General features: G+C 34.8%; 1 protein-coding gene across 2 annotated transcripts in view; it reads right to left on the bottom strand.

Moving 5' to 3' along the window:
* The window catches only part of DCC (DCC netrin 1 receptor), a 1085392-nt gene that overhangs the window by 269079 nt on the left and 800139 nt on the right, over positions 1–16174 (bottom strand). For both annotated transcript variants that reach the window (XM_041739305.1, XM_041739306.1), the window contains exons 10-12: positions 14905–15053; positions 13081–13219; positions 6613–6662 (exon numbers count right to left, since the gene is read on the bottom strand). In XM_041739305.1, coding sequence (XP_041595239.1) covers positions 6613–6662; positions 13081–13219; positions 14905–15053 — 338 coding nt within the window. The remainder of the gene's footprint in view (positions 1–6612; positions 6663–13080; positions 13220–14904; positions 15054–16174) is intronic.

Genomic DNA, 16174 nt, shown 5'->3' with positions numbered 1-16174 from the left:
CTAAACAGCTCTAAGTGGATGAGTGATAGTGTGATAAGAAGATATGTTTTTGATTTACAGTGTATTTTTTATTGAAATTATTTACAGAATGTATTTAAATTGGCATTATTCATTTGTGCTATTTGAAAATTGGTTATCTATTTTTTTTTTACAATCCAAATATCCTTCCCATCATAGTTTATTCATTGACTGTGTTTTCACTATGGAAAAAAAAAATAGAAACTGTTGACTTATTGGAACTTCAAAAAAAAAATCAAAGGATCCGTTTATCTACTGGTTCAGAGCTCTGGTCTAAATTTTAATAGGTTATGAAACTGATGCAAGTGACTAAAGTTATGTTTTCAGGGTTACTTCAGAATAACCCCATGCATATACTTCTGGTTCCCTATTATTAACTATGCAGTTGGTTTTGTCAGTAGATTTTTTTCAAATGAATTCATGAACATGGGATCTTGGAACAGAATTATTCTGAAAGCAGTATCAATAATGGGAAATGGGGTATTTTTTCTCAACTAGTTAAAGCATTGGCCTATATTCTTGACCACTATAATTCATTAGATCCTTTATTTCCCTGTGAAAATGTAAAACTTTAAGAATGTTCTTATTCTCTCTTAAGATAGAGTAAAAAGACAATCACATTTTTCCCCATGAATCAGTCTCCTCACATTTTTTTATAAAATAAGTCAGGAGGAAGAAAGCAGAATATTGGTTGCCAGAGCCTGGGGAAAGGGAAGAAATGGGGTATTATTATTTAATGGGAGCAGAATTTCAGTTTGAGGAGATAAAAAAGTGTTCTGAGGGTGGATGGTTGTAATGATTCAACAATATGCAACTAACTGTACACTGAAAAACTGTTAGAATGATAAATTTTACATTATATATGTTTTACTACAATAAAAAGTACTGTTTTTTAAAAATGTAAGCAGGACAACAAATATATGAAGATGGGTTCTTTCCAAATTACAGACCAAATAGTTTTCTTCTTTTTTTTTTTCTGAAGATTTTATTTATTTATTCATGAGGGACATGGAGAGAGGGAGAGACACAGGCAGAGGGAGATGCAGGCTCCCTGCAGGGAGCCCAACGTGGGACTCAAACCCGGGATGGAGATCACGCCCTGAGCCAAAGGCAGACACTCAACCACGGAGACACCCAGGTGTCTCCAAACAGTTTTATTCTTGAAAGAGTTTTCACTAATTACATGTTGTCTGATTTTAATAACATAAAAGTTTATAGCCAGTCTATTCTACAAATTATAGCAAAAACAGAAAGACTAGACTGTAAGAACCATCAGGAAACATTGTCTGCCTTATAATTATGTTTCCACTCTCTCACCCTTCCCAAGACTGTTTCTGTCATGGCCCTCTGAACATTGTCTATACTCCAAGAACACTCAGGTAATGCATCAATGAAGAGATCAATAACTAAAATAAATACAAGAGATCTATACCCACTTGAATTGTATTAACGAATAACTGGACCAGACATGATAATTAGATAGAAATGCTCTGTATATTAAGATTGAGTAAAAACACCAGTACAAAGTCTGGAGTGTAAATATTATTGTAAATGCCAGTTTTTAATGTATCTTTGCATGGTATCAATCACCCAAGGTCTCCTGCATGTCCTCTTTCTCTACATTAAATGCATTTCAAGAACCAACTAAATTCATTGTAGGGAGGACTGAGAGCTCCAGCTCCACGTAACTCAGTGGCCAAAGTGTATCTTATGAAGGATTTAGGATGATTGGAAGAAAAACAAACAAAATGTTTGTTTTCAAGAGTTCTCTGAGACCTACGTCTATGTGCAAGGCAGAGATCACCATTCACAGACTGAAGAAGAGGGTCTGTGTTTTTAGGCGGGATGTGGTATAAATTCCAGTGTCCTCTGGACAGCCAAGGGTAGACACTCCCCATCAGGGGCAAAACAAAAACACCTAAAAAACAAAGACCAAAGACCAGAGGATCTGCAAATTGATATTGTAACTCACACTGGCTCTTTGTTTTTCATTCTTCTACTCTCTCTCCTCTCCTCACTTTCACACTTTTGCTCACAATCCCTAACAAGTGTCTATCCCATTTGGGAGTCAAATGCAAATGACTCCCAGGTTCTGTTGATGAGAGAGCTGGAGCAATGAAGGGGACAGAGGCCTGAGTCCAACCTACTCCATTATGCCACATGCCCTCCTGAGGTTACCCAATGATACAGTACTTAGATGACCTCTGCTTTGCTTTTGTTTGTTTGTTTGCTGCTTTGTTTTCAAAGAAAGAAGGGAAAGAAAGAAAAAGAGAAAATAAAGAAAAAAAATGTTAAAATATCTGAGACCAAAATGATCATTATGTTTCTTAGAGTTGGAAACTGCTGTTTTAAATCTCCCTTTGGGTAGTTTCTAGGTAAAGGGAATTGTATGATTACTAAACTAATTTTCAAGTTATTTAAGCATGCCAAAATGCTCACATGAGGGAGTGAGGCACTAAGATAGAGGGAGACACCAGTCACTTTATCTACTGTTGCAATTAAGGCATCACACACACTATCAAACTGTGAGTGACCTACTGGGTATTAGCTTTTAGGAATGCAACAAAATTACATCCACATGGATGTATTTGGTGTTCAAGGGTAAGAATTTCAACACTAGAAAAGTGCAATGATATAACTAGAGGAATCCACTATTCTATGTGGATTTTTAGATTTAAAAAATCTAACCCTATACAAGGACCCATGCCTGGTGATATACTGGATTTTATTTATTTAATATTAAAATTTCATTCTTGGTAATCAGCCTATAGTGCTCAATCAACAAGCATCTGAACATGTAAATCGAATCTGGTATACTTTGATCAATATATGTGTCTATTTTCTCTAAATCTGTAAAGATAAAATGATGAAGAAATGGTGTGACAAGTGAAGATACAGACATAGATGTTTGGAGCCACAGAGATTTTAGAGATTATCTCTCCAACCCTTTCATTTTATCAATGAGAAAATAATGTCAACTTTGAGGAGTTATAATCGATCAAATTTGGTTTCAATAAAAGTGAATTTTCTTTCATATATCTTCCTAGTAAACCATGAGTTCCATGAAGGCAAAGACTGGGTCACTTAGGTATATGTAGTCATTTAGTCAGTGTATATGCAGTGTGTACATAAGTATACACGCATGTGTATCTGTGTACACAGTATACAGTAGATAAATTGTAAGTACACAGCAAATGTTGAGTGAATCAATGAAACGGATCTTGACTTTCCAAGGTCTCAAAGAGCTAGGAAAGGAGCCCAAGCATCTTGAATTGTAGCAGTCTCTAAATGTTCTTATTCCCAGAACTTTTATATTAGAACATAGGAAAATAGTAAAGTACCAGTAGAAGCTCTTCCCAGTCTATAATTTACGCTTTATAGTCTAGCCAACTAATTAGGTTGTAATATTTATTTCTTCAAATAATAATTGAATTTTAAAGTAAAAATCTTAAGAAAATTATCCCTATAAAGTTTTCCCAATAAAACAGTCACATTTTAAAGTCCATTCTGTAAACCATTATTTTCTCTTTTCTTACGAAGATGTTATTTCTTGTAAAGAAATTTTAGTATGAGAAATAACCATACAATCATGACTCATTATTACCTAAAATAAGTATCTATAGCTACATAAAGCCATTCCCTCAGAACAAAATTTGTGTTCACATAAGCCTGCAGAAAGGGAATCAAGGCTGTTCTATGATTATAGCTTTATAAAGGTAATCTGCTGCATGAGGGTTTTAAGAACAATATAGTAACAGAATTCCTTTTCATTCTTTTATCTAAATGTTTAAGAACCATACTGTTTGCATAGCTTGGGACATGATTTCTCAGTCCTGTTGGCTTATTGGTAACCAGAACCTTAACAACCTATAAATGGTCATTTTATGCCTTATAGTGACTTCTCAATTCTGTGTACAGAAATCCTAGCGATCTGTGTGCAAAAATATTAGCACAACCAAATTTTCTCATTGACTGTTAATAAAATGATGAAGTATGCCCAGCAATTGAAAATATTATACAGAATAAAAATTTTAAATGTAGCTCTGTTCCTTCTATATTAAATAAAAATTCCAAGTAAAATGAGAAACATAAATGTAATTCTTTTAGTTGAAAGATACTACTACTACTTATTCAACTAAACTATTCCCTTTTAAATAGGTTTTGTCTCTTAAAATGGTAATAGTTGGGGTAAATATTAATATATTTGAGAACTTTTGTATCAAACCTAAGAAGAAAATCATAATATAATCTTGTTTTTGTCTTTTCATCAATAGTGGGAATAAAAATAAATAAATAAATAAATAAATAAATAAATAAATAAATAAATAAATAAATAAAAGTGTTTTGGCCATCCAGTTTCTTTCTCCTTGGTAAACAAACCAAGAAGAATCCAAGAAGAATTCAAACTCATATTTTATAATTCCTTAAATGCTAGAAAATAAGATTAACAGAGAGAAAGGCAGGCAAATAAATGGTTTTCCAGGGCCTGGGCCTGCTATGTTCATTTTAAAATGCTAATGAACAAGTTAGATTTTCTAGCAGTACAATGTTCCAGATATAACCACAGGAGGATAGAAACAGGAGCTCTTATATTTGGTTGTTGCAAGCATTGCATATTATAGAAGAGTACAGGCCGGGGTATTTGTATACATATATAAAAATCAGTTGAAAATCCAATTTTGCAAAACAGGAATTCCCTTATCAGGGCGGTAAAAATCCATATTTAAATACAGTCAGCATCCAAGGTCATTCAATAATGCCTTATTCACATTTCAGAAGAAAACATTCATCTTTCCTGGAGTAGACTTTTAAAGAATATGACCACAGACACATACGCATGAAATAGTTTGTATCAGTTTCTGAGTTCTCTGGAGGAATGATGTGAGGCAGGTGAAAAGCCAAATAAAAAGAAGTCATTAAAACAAGAGAAATCATAGTATGTTTTCCAAACTTCATTTATTAGCAACCTACAATAATCGTAAAAATCTACTTGACTGTGATTCAGCGATCTCCTAATTTGAGTGGCACATATGTAAAACATTTAATGTTGTTGCCAATAATAATATAGTTTTTAGGAGATATTTACTTCTGGTTATTTTCCGTTAGCTCATTGTTTTCTCCTTAAGTTTATTTATTTTACTTCTTCTAATTTTAAATTTTATTTTTCTAGTTCTTATCCAATATGGGGAATAAAAATGTAAGAGGCTAACAATTTTAGAGACTTTTCACTTGTCCCAAAAGACAAATTCATTTGACAGAGGCAAATCTGATCATAGTCGTAACACAGGGCTTCATTGGAGATTTTTGCAAGGTCTGGCATGGAATTGTACATTGAGTGAATAGTTACTGACACAAAATTAGATCCTCTGTATGTGTTCTATTACTACTTCTTCATGGTAAATCAATACAGAAAGCATTGACATTCATACTCCATGAATACAGAAACAGAGGGTTGCTGAAGTCAGAAACTTTTCCAAAATCACATACAGTTATTAAAAGAGAAAGCTAGAATAAAAACCAGAGTATGGCTTTCTTGAAGACTCATAAAATTTCCCTGCTGCGTCCCAGAGCTTAGACTGATCTGCCCTCACTGAGGCCCGGGAAGAGTGAGATCACTTCCCTGAGAGAGCACACAACCAAGTGGTCAAAGAGTCAAACCAAACCAATTCTTGTTTGCTTCACCATACCACATGGCTTTAGCTTATTTTCAACCCCAAGGAATACTTGAAATAAAGAGATGTTTATAGAAGACCGATTTCTGGCATTAGGCTCCTTATCTTCAGCTATACTCAGCCTCATTTAAATTCTTTTGAAAGTTACATCAATGTTTCAGGCCAGGAAGATATTAATCACCGGATAACACTGCTTCATAACCTTATTGGACCCCAAAACAGCCTCTGATGCATATATTTATAAGTGAATGATAGGGATGGTGATGAAACAGGAAGCAGTCTGTATTCCACCTCTTTCAAGGTGACAGTTTTGTTTATTCCCTCAATCGACTGTTACTTCTAGTACATTATATCCTATACTAGTAAATATAAATAAATAGACGTCTTTGCTTCCTGATGGAATAGCCTTTAATCACATTTATAAAACTGTGTGCTATTAGTAACCAAATTCTTCCTTTAATTAACTCAAGTGTGATTGAAGATGCAGAATCCATGCTGCTCACCCACTCTGCTGTCCTGGAGCATCTCCTCACATGGAAACCACCGTGCACCCAAGTGGGTGAACGGATGGGCAAGTGAAAAGCACACGTGTAGCGAATGAAATAGTAAACCTTTCTATGGCTTACCCTTGATTTTTTTTTTTTAATTTAAGTTCGATTTGCCAACATATAGCATAACACGCAGTGCTCATCCCATCAAGTGCCCCCCTCAGTGCCCCGTCACCCAGTCACCCCATCCTCCCACCCACCTCCTCTTCTGCAACCCTTTCTTTGTTTCCCAGAGTCCGGCATCTCTCATGGTTTGTTTCCCTCTCTAATTTTTCCCACCCATTTTCCCTGCTTTCCCTCATAATCCCTTTCACTATTTCTTATATCCCACGTATGAGTGAAACCATAAGATGATTGTCCATATGATGACTTACCCTTGAATTAACTACTTCCAGGGAGACGTTCTGAGGCGGGGCACTTGGCACTAAAAGGAACAAAACAAGGTGAGACGGTTACTGCCCAAGTCAGAAAAGATAGGCTACAAGCCCTCTGTGAAAAGAGAAAACATGACTTTCACAGTTCATCACGGTAATTAGGGAGGATGATCCAGGTGGTGCTTCAACATTTTTCCTGAAGAGATGAAAAAGAGCTGTCTCTGTTTATTTCTTCTCATTTTACCAAAATGAGAATCCATGCAGATAGCCCCACCTCCAAACTGTTAGGTAAGAGAGCACCTGTCATGATAGCAATCACTGCCATTTAATTACAGCTTTCTGGTTACAACCTTCCCAGAGAAACCAATAAAAACACACAGGAGATTTCCTAGAGTGGTTTTAAAGGCCTAAGATACTGTGTATTTCAGGATCTGCATGGTTTTATTATAAAATGTGTCATGCTAATGGTCACTCATGTTGCTTAATCCTCTTACCACAATCTTTATTATCTCTTAAAAAGTGAAAGGAATACATCTGTCCTTATATATGCCTGTAATTAAACCTATGGGTGAGCGATGCAAACGGGTTATCAAATAGCATTCGTCGAATCAGTTCCATTAACAAAAAAGCAGTTTATTTTTCTTTGTGGATTTTTTAGGTTTATTTTTTTCTCTTGTCTGCATTTTGATTGTCACATTCCTTCATGGAAGAAGGAGGGATGTGCACACTTTCTTCATAATACTTGTAGTGTATATTTACCATATCAAAAAGTGAATATTCCATCACGTGAGTAATTCAAAGATAACCATTCACTAAATGGCTGGGATGTGTCGGACACTATCCTGGATGTCCTAGAGGAGTCATAAACAGAATAAAGCTTTCTGCCCCACAAAAGAAATGGAAGTAGTATTCAATAAACGCTTACCACGTATTAATCTGTAAAATGAGTAGTCCCTATTGTGTTCATGACAAATTGATTTACCAGAAAAGAAATGGTCTCAGCATTTTCAAGAATTTATGGAGCCTTCTCTGTCATGTTGCCCGTTCTTGAACTTGAACTTGGATAATATCTACATTTCTCTAGGGTACTTATATTTTCTCTAGGGTCCTTATATTTACCTTCACCTATATGAATTCACTTATGCCCTACTCTGAGTTTGCTTTCTGAAAAGTAATCACCATGAGGGCATGATACATGTCTGATTAATCTTCACAGCCCACAAACTGACATTCAATTAATAGTTACTGACTCGATTACATGAACAAATGAATACTTACTTAAATATTAGCTCCTGGGCCTTTCTGGACACCATAGGAATTATAATCACTTGCTTTATTTTCATTTTGAATTTCGTATCTTAGTACTTGGTGAAAGTTGTGGTCAACACAGCTTGTGACAGAAACAAAACAACGCTCACCGGAGGCTTGTTTTCATAAATTAGGTCAGCAAGAATTCTTTCAAAAAATATTTTATGATTTAAGAAATTGACTTTTGTATTCTATTTATTTTAGTTCATATTATATTTCTTTTCAAATATAGAATATAATCCCCACAGGGTCCAGGATTCTTGTCCCTTTTGATGCTGAATCCTCAGTATCAAAGAGTGTCAGGCATGCGGGTCACGTGCAGCAAATATGTGTTGAATTAATTAGCTAAGTGATTAATTAACAGAAAGATTATAAGACATAATAAAACCTTTTTCATACTCAAGGTTTTAGTTATAACAAGCTTTATTTTTGCAGTTTTATGTTTTAAAATTAATGTTTGCATACACATAGTATAATGCACAAATCTTATATGCGCTACTGGATAAAGTTATATGTGTGTGGTGTGTTCACATTTAAACGTCCCCTAGATCAAGATATAAATAGTTTCAGTATCCTGGAAAGTTCACTTGGGTCCCTTCCCAATCAATATCCTTCTAAGAGTAACCACTATTCTGATTTCTAACACCATCGATTAGTTTAGCTTGCTTTTGAGCTTACTAAAAATTCAATCAGTTATTTTTTTCAGCCTGGTTTCTCTTGTTCATTATTATTTCTTGGGATTCATTCTTTCTGGCTCATTTCGCAGTAGTTTCAGTGCTTTTGTTTGCTTTTTTTATTGTTACTACATATTCTAATACGTGACTATTACATTTTATATTTACTCCTTCTATTGATGAATGTCACTGGATTATTTTCAGTTGGGGGCTCTGAGAATAAATCTGCTATGAAAACTTTTGTACATGTCTTTTTATGAATAACTGCACTCATTTCCTTCATTATATACCTAGGATTGGAAATCCTGATAGCAGTAGAAACCCCTATGGGGTTATATATACATCCAGCTTTAGTAGACAAAATTTTCCAAGGTGGTCACACCAATTTACACTCTAATTAAGAATATAGCAAATTTCCAGAATTCCCATATCCTTACCAACCTTTGTTTTTCTTCTGAATCTTTTTCATTTTAGTCATTTGGTATATATATATATATATATATATATATATATATATATATATATAGTGTTTTTATTTGCTTTTCCCCCAAAGACTAATAATGAGGAACATCTTTTCACATGCTTGGTGGCATTTGGATGTCCTTTTTCGTGGAGTCTTTAAAGTATGTGTGTGTGTGTTTTTATTCTTAATAGATAAGTTTCCTTCAAAACTCATTTCTAAAACTTTCATTCTTTTATATATTATATTCCATTTTACATTACTATGATTAAAACATTAAGATCCTTTTTTTAAAAAAGTTAAAATAGTCAGAAGGGCTCTTCTGCATTTGGCAATCTTTCTATATTCTCAACTCTTCTCAAATGTTACATTAATGAAACAGACTTCCCTGAACTACCTTCACAGGCCCATGGACGTCCCAGCCCAGTTTTCAGGAAAGGGGAGAATGCAGAGGCTTTAATAAGACCAGCTCCACAGTCTATTTCTTTAAAAGTGGAAATAATAGAGTATGCTGGAAATAATAACAATGTGTGTGATCAGAAAAACTTAAACAGACTGACATCCTCACAATGAAGAAGAATTTAAGAGGATCCGTATTCAAATTATTCTGTAAAGCACTGAAGATTAAAATAGGCACCGACTGAAAAAAATGCCAAGTGCTCCATCGTATAACTTCACAAACTTCTAGCACATTGACTATTCTTGCTTTACATAATCAGGAAATAAATTAGAGAGTTTCTTCTGTAGCATTTTTAGTTATCAATCTCCACTCCTCGCCTCTCACTATCAATTCCCCTATTATTGAGATATAGTAGATAGGGTTAATTGCTTGGTGGAAGTAAATGGAATCCACATTAGTTTGAGCTTTTCTTTATTTGATTTCCCAAGATATTTGGTTGTCTCATGAGGAAAAGAAGAAGACCATAGTTCATTGTTTTCTCTTTAAAATGTCAAGCAATTTATCATTTACAACAGGTTCCTTAAAGCCAATCTGTGGTATTTGGTCTAGAAACTCCCCTCAATATGATGCCACATGGTGGTTTGATATGATGATACATTCTGTAGAGTACATAAAGTCCCCCATTTGTAACTGAATGTCCATATAGACAGACACTTGAATCCCTCTCTTTACCAAATGTGTGCTGTCTTGACACAATTTATGGATTGAAATAACTGATATATGATTACGAGCTTTGTACTTCAAGCAATTCATATGAGAAATTCATTACAAAATAAGAGAAACTCAAGATTTTTTTCACATTAAATCTTGCTCCTTTTCTTACTAGCTTATGTGACCTGGCTCTGCTGCTTACCTTTGACTTCTTTCTAATATTAGTTTTGTCATCTGTAAAGTAGGGAAAAAAATTATAGTATCATGAGGATTAAAGGTTAATAAAGCAAAGTGATTAGAGCAAGGCCTTGCACTAATAAGTACTCAATAAATACCAGTGACAACCGTAAGAAGCACATTCTTAAAGCTAAGTTTGCCTATGAAATTGGTTCCCTCCACTTTTGGGCACAGAGCAAGCCTGCATGGAAATTCATAAATATTAATTGACTCATAAAATATTTTAATGAGCTACAGTTGTCAACTAGTTAAAGAGACAGTGTTTGGGAACAAATTGGCAAAACTAGTTACATTCCACACTAAATATCAGGCTGCCTAGATCTGATATTCTACAATCCCAAATGGTTTAAAGAAGTGGATCGTTATAAAGAAATGACACAATAAGTGGAGGAATCTGAATGAAAAACAATTTTTCTTCCCAGAAATACAATTAAAAAGCAGGCTAAATTAGAGATGACAGCTTATCAGGATAAAAATCTTCACAAGCATTTTAGCATAACAGGAGTACCATTGGGATAATTGCTTCAGAAAAAAAATTACTTGCATTTTTATTTTGCTCTTATTCCATTTTTTATCGTCCCAATATAAATTTTTATGGTAAGGGTTCCTCTGACCTGATAAGAAACACGATGTTCTCTCTAACACAGATGTAGACACAGTCATCTATTAAATTAGTCACATAAACGGGAAGTCCGAAAGATAAATCTACACATACAAAAAATTGTATTGTTTGGCTGAACTGTCTGATTAATTCAGCAAGTATTTACTGAGATGATGAGTAGAGAGATGAATATAACAGCATCCCTCACCTTAAGGAACATGTAGTACAAGGAGAAAAAGTGACATGTGCATTGTTATAGATAACATTTATTGAACACTTAAATGTATGACATGTTCATATTTTAGGTGCTCACATGGATTAGCCCATTTAATTTCCACAACATCTCCTTTTTATAACACCCAGAAAGTCAAGAAGACAGCTTCACGACTGTGGGTTGGGAAGTAGGAGGCTATGAAATGTGATGAAACACATCTCTGTATGATGTGTGCCCTCCGCATGGACAGCTTCGATAGAGAGAAGACATCAGATTGAGAGGAAGAAGGGGACTGACTGGATAACAAGAGATAGAAAGCCAAGAGTGCAGGGGTTTTCACTGGAAATCAAAAGAGATGAATTCATTGTGAAGAGGAATGGGGAGAAGGTCCAGGAGCCCACTCCAAGGGGACCACTCAGTTCTTGCTTTCTCCTACCAAATACATCAATTAAGACAAGTTGGCATCCTTTGCGTGGTGATGCTTGTAGAGTTAGGGTCATGAAATCCTTTTATTTAGTGACAGGCATTTTCTAAGTCCTAACTGTTGCAACACTTAGAGATAATAATTCTTGGACTAATGAGTAATAATCTCTCTCTCTCACTTATGACATTTAAAACCAAAGTGGAGAATAAGGCCACAGTATTACAGTTCAGAGTGTGAATGAAATCTACATAAATTATGTAAAATATTCATTTTCATTTGTTTTCCTTTTATTTTTATAATTATAAGTTGTGAAGTAATTTATTCTGCCAGTAAATATTCTATTCTGTCTTCAATAACAGAATCAGATGGATGGGCATTTAAAAATGATACTGAAGTGTTGTCACATATAAAATATATTTTTAAGTTGAAATTGCAAATGAGCATCCTTCCTGTGTCTTTGCATCACTGTCCTTAATAACATGCATGACCTTCCTCGATCCACTGATACTGTGTGAAATATCCACCCAGATACTTTTCCAGATTAAACCATGATGGATTGGTTAAGGAATCACAAGTTAAGATCTTTTTTTTTTCTTCCCTTGTAATTCAGAAGATCAATAATTTATAGAATTACATACAGCAACATGGAAATCATTGCTGAAAAGAGATAGCTTGTTGCCTTTTTAATATTCATGGAGGCCATCTCTGCATTTCTACACCTGCCTGCATTTCACTGGCCCCATACCATACACTCTGCTGTCCTTTATTTTGACTGGTCGTTAAATTTCCCAACATTTTCTTATTCTTTTCTTAGATCTCTAGTTTCCGCTGCTACTGCTTTGCCAAATCCATCTTTTTCATTAAGAGTTCTTCTTCTCTTTTATGATATTTCAGAAAATATGTCTAATATTTCACCTGTTAGGCAAGGTACAAGTAAAATTATGCATTATCCTGCTTAGTTTTAATACCTTCAATAACTGGATTATTTGGCCTAAATCCTTACAAAATGTTTTCAATTTAAGTGGCATAGGTAGGAGGGCTTTCCGTCGCTTACATTTTTCATCACCCATCCCCTTTAGAATGAGAACTAAAAAGGGACAGAATGATGTACATTAGTCCATACACATGTATAAATCAGTTTGTGTTTACAGACATAAAGAGACCCCTCCTCACCCCAAACATTTTAGCTCTTAGGCAGGACCCACACTTTTGAAGATTACCTATTAGGAATTCTGACACAGGGTATAGAATATACCTTTTTGAAAACTGAAATTTAACCATAATAGATGGTTGAGTGAACTAGTCAAAATTTTAATTTATGCTAATATATGCCATAGAGTTTCAATTAGAAAACCTTAAGGAAGCAATCTATAGCATACATGCAACATTATGTCATTACTACCAAATACATGAGTCAAGTTTCACTGTCTATGACTTACCGTCAGAAAGTGTAACCACCGTTATGTCATCAGTAGATACTCCTGGCCCATAGCGATTATAAGCTAAGAATCGAAGAGTATATTCCGTGAATTTTTTCAGGCCTTCCAGCTTATAAGATAGTCCATCAACCTCTATATTCTGGAGACATAAAATGCCAAACTGTTATTCAGGAGGCACATTAAAGCAGAAATGGCAGCCATTCTGTGCAATCACAGAATTGGATATTAGACTCTTACTCACAAAACTACACTCTAGCCTTCTAATGAGTTGTTGTAAAACCTAACTTGTGACACACACTCCCCCACTAAATCCCAAACCATTCTGTAGACTTCCAGTTAAAATAGCACCAGACTATTTTTACAGTCATTAAGCTCCAATGTGTTTAATGCCACCCAATACATCGAATGGCATGAGGTATTCCACCCACACCGAAACTCTGACAGGCACAAGGCAGCCTGTGAATCCATGGGAAGAGAGACTTGCTCCTCTATCCGAAATGGAATAATTCACTACAAAACAGTAGATTTCTTCCCTCACTTGCTGAAATATACCCCCGGTTCTTGAAACTGACAGATACTTTGCCACAATCTTTCTCTCCTACAGTGCTGTGAGGTGCGTTGGAACCGTTTTCAGCACTTCACAGCTGCAGAAATGAGGTACTGGAGGTGAAGGTCATTGAGAAATCAGAGCCAATTTGTTCTAGAAGACCTATCATTTTACTCTCCACAATGATGCTCACACTCATATTTGTCTCAGGTAACATCATTTCTGAATTTATTTAAGTGGGTAGGTGAAATGCATTATTGGAGAAGCCAAAAATGTGTTGCAAAGAAGGATGAAAACAAGAGCTAAATAGCATGAAGACAGCAAATCAACAACAACAACAACAGAAAAAAAAAAAAAAAACCCGGGATGAATGATTATATAAGAGATCTTAGTAATTCTTCTTGTGCAACATAACTTAAGGCTCAAACAATTTCTGAAAAGGATTTTTGCAAAACATTTTTTTTTTTAAGTAAAATCTCTATCATGCAGTTTGTGTGGACGCATGAAGACCACAGTATGCTTGGCAGGCTTCATAAGACATTCTAAGAACTCTATTATCCCAAGGTGGGCTCTTGGTTTTTCTTACTTAGCTACGTACTGTCTATATATCTTTTTCCATATGAGATTGAGAATCTGGAAGTAAACGTCTCAATAGTCAGATACATGTCACAAAACAGAATTGCTGAGTCTCATATGTCTCCCCTTCAATACTTATTTATCTGAAAATCTAATTGTCCTATTTTTAGGGGTCTGTGCAAACCACAAAATGTAAGAAGGAAGCGAGTAGCCTTCTGGAGAGAGGTTTCCTGAAAAACAATGAAAAATGACTACAGGTGACTACAACCTGATGGTGAGAAGACAGAAATAACTCAAATATATAAGAACAAAAAAAGTAACGTGACTGAGGTCATTGAACAAAAGATCAATCATTCTTAATTAAGATAAGGACTCAAAATGTTTTCTAGGACCAGATGAGTTCATGTAAATACGGCTACACCTGCCGGGGGCCACTATCTACTTAGACCACACACAAAAAAATAAAAATAAAAAAAAAATCCTATTTTATAGTGACTTCACCTCATTGCCCATTTGCTTCTCTTACAATCAGAATTCAATTAAATTGTTTATCGCTTCTAATAACCAGTACTTTAAAACTAATTAGTTATCCAATTAAGATGCTGAACTGGACTGTACCAAAAGTCTGTAGATCTTCTCCTAGGGCTCTGGTCCTAGAACTATCCAATAGGTGGCAGCATTGGGCCCATTCCCTTGCCTACCTGTTCCTTTCCCGTGGACACCTCAGTGCAGAATAATCTGTACCCTTGGACTGGACCGTTTGCATAGGCAGGGGGTTCCCAGGTAATAAGAATTGAGGTAGGTGAGGTAGATACGGCGTGCAGGTTTTCTACTGGCCCTGGAACTTGTACTGTGTACAAAAGAAATTGATTAGTCTCAGAGGGTTCTCTTTTGCAAAATAAGCAAAATACATCTTTTACAGCTTAAGGATATTATAGCCCTATGTACTATTTTTAGAACAAGATGGGATAAGAAATAAAACGTAAATATAAGGTAATGAATTTTAGAATCATTTCATTATGAAATTCAGGAGAGGACAAATTAATCTTAAGTTACCCGTTTCATTTTACAGTGGAGGAAACTGGTCAGGGAATGTAAATGACTTGGAAAATGACAGAAAAAGAGGAGAATTCTTAGTCCAAATTTTTAGTATGGAAAGCTTTCCACTATGCCAGTATGCCTTTGTGTATGACCAATAACCACAGAAGGAAAAAGAGAAAATACAATTAGAATACTTGTACATCATGATTCTACTTATAATTTAAATAAAGAGCACAGCTATGGATAACTTACAACATCTTTATTTAAGTCAGCATTTTTAAATCTTGACCAATTCTGTGTCCTTTAAATTAATTTCAGCATTTAATTTTCAATTTCACTTTCTAGTATTCCATTTTCTCTCATAACTGCTACTTTGCTTAATCAAGAATAAGTATTGTGTTCATTAAAGAAATTATATAGCACCGGACCACAATTGCTTAACCAAAACACTTGTGTCCAGATAAATTTTGAGACATAGAAATTTTCAGATTTTAGGAAGATAATGTGGTACATGTGCAGTGTTATATTTAACACCTAAAGTGGGGTCTGTATATCAAATCATATATTTGAGCAAAATACATGATATTCACATCAAACAGAATTATTAAAGACTATACACAGCATAAAACATATGATCAGATCAGGCTTGCATATGACCTAAGTTAAGAAACTCCTTCAAATTCCAGACTTGCAATTTTTCAACTTGTGCAAAACTTTTTATTTATAGACCTGAATATATGGTATGTAAATTGTAAATCCAGTACCCATGTTAGTAATCATAATCTCAATTAAAATAGTTTCATCATTGCAAGTATAATAATTTTAACTTAAACACACTGTACATTTGCCCCAGCGTAGGGGAGAAATATTACCTAGGTTTGAACAGATGCACATTTTAGGCCTCTAGTAGGATTTTGTGAGTTTGAATGT

This window comes from Vulpes lagopus, chromosome 24 (assembly GCF_018345385.1).
Source record: "Vulpes lagopus strain Blue_001 chromosome 24, ASM1834538v1, whole genome shotgun sequence".
In the NCBI taxonomy this organism is placed as follows: Eukaryota; Metazoa; Chordata; class Mammalia; order Carnivora; family Canidae; genus Vulpes; species Vulpes lagopus.
Note: the sequence above shows the minus strand (reverse complement) of the source record. Positions and strands in the feature narration are given on the sequence as shown.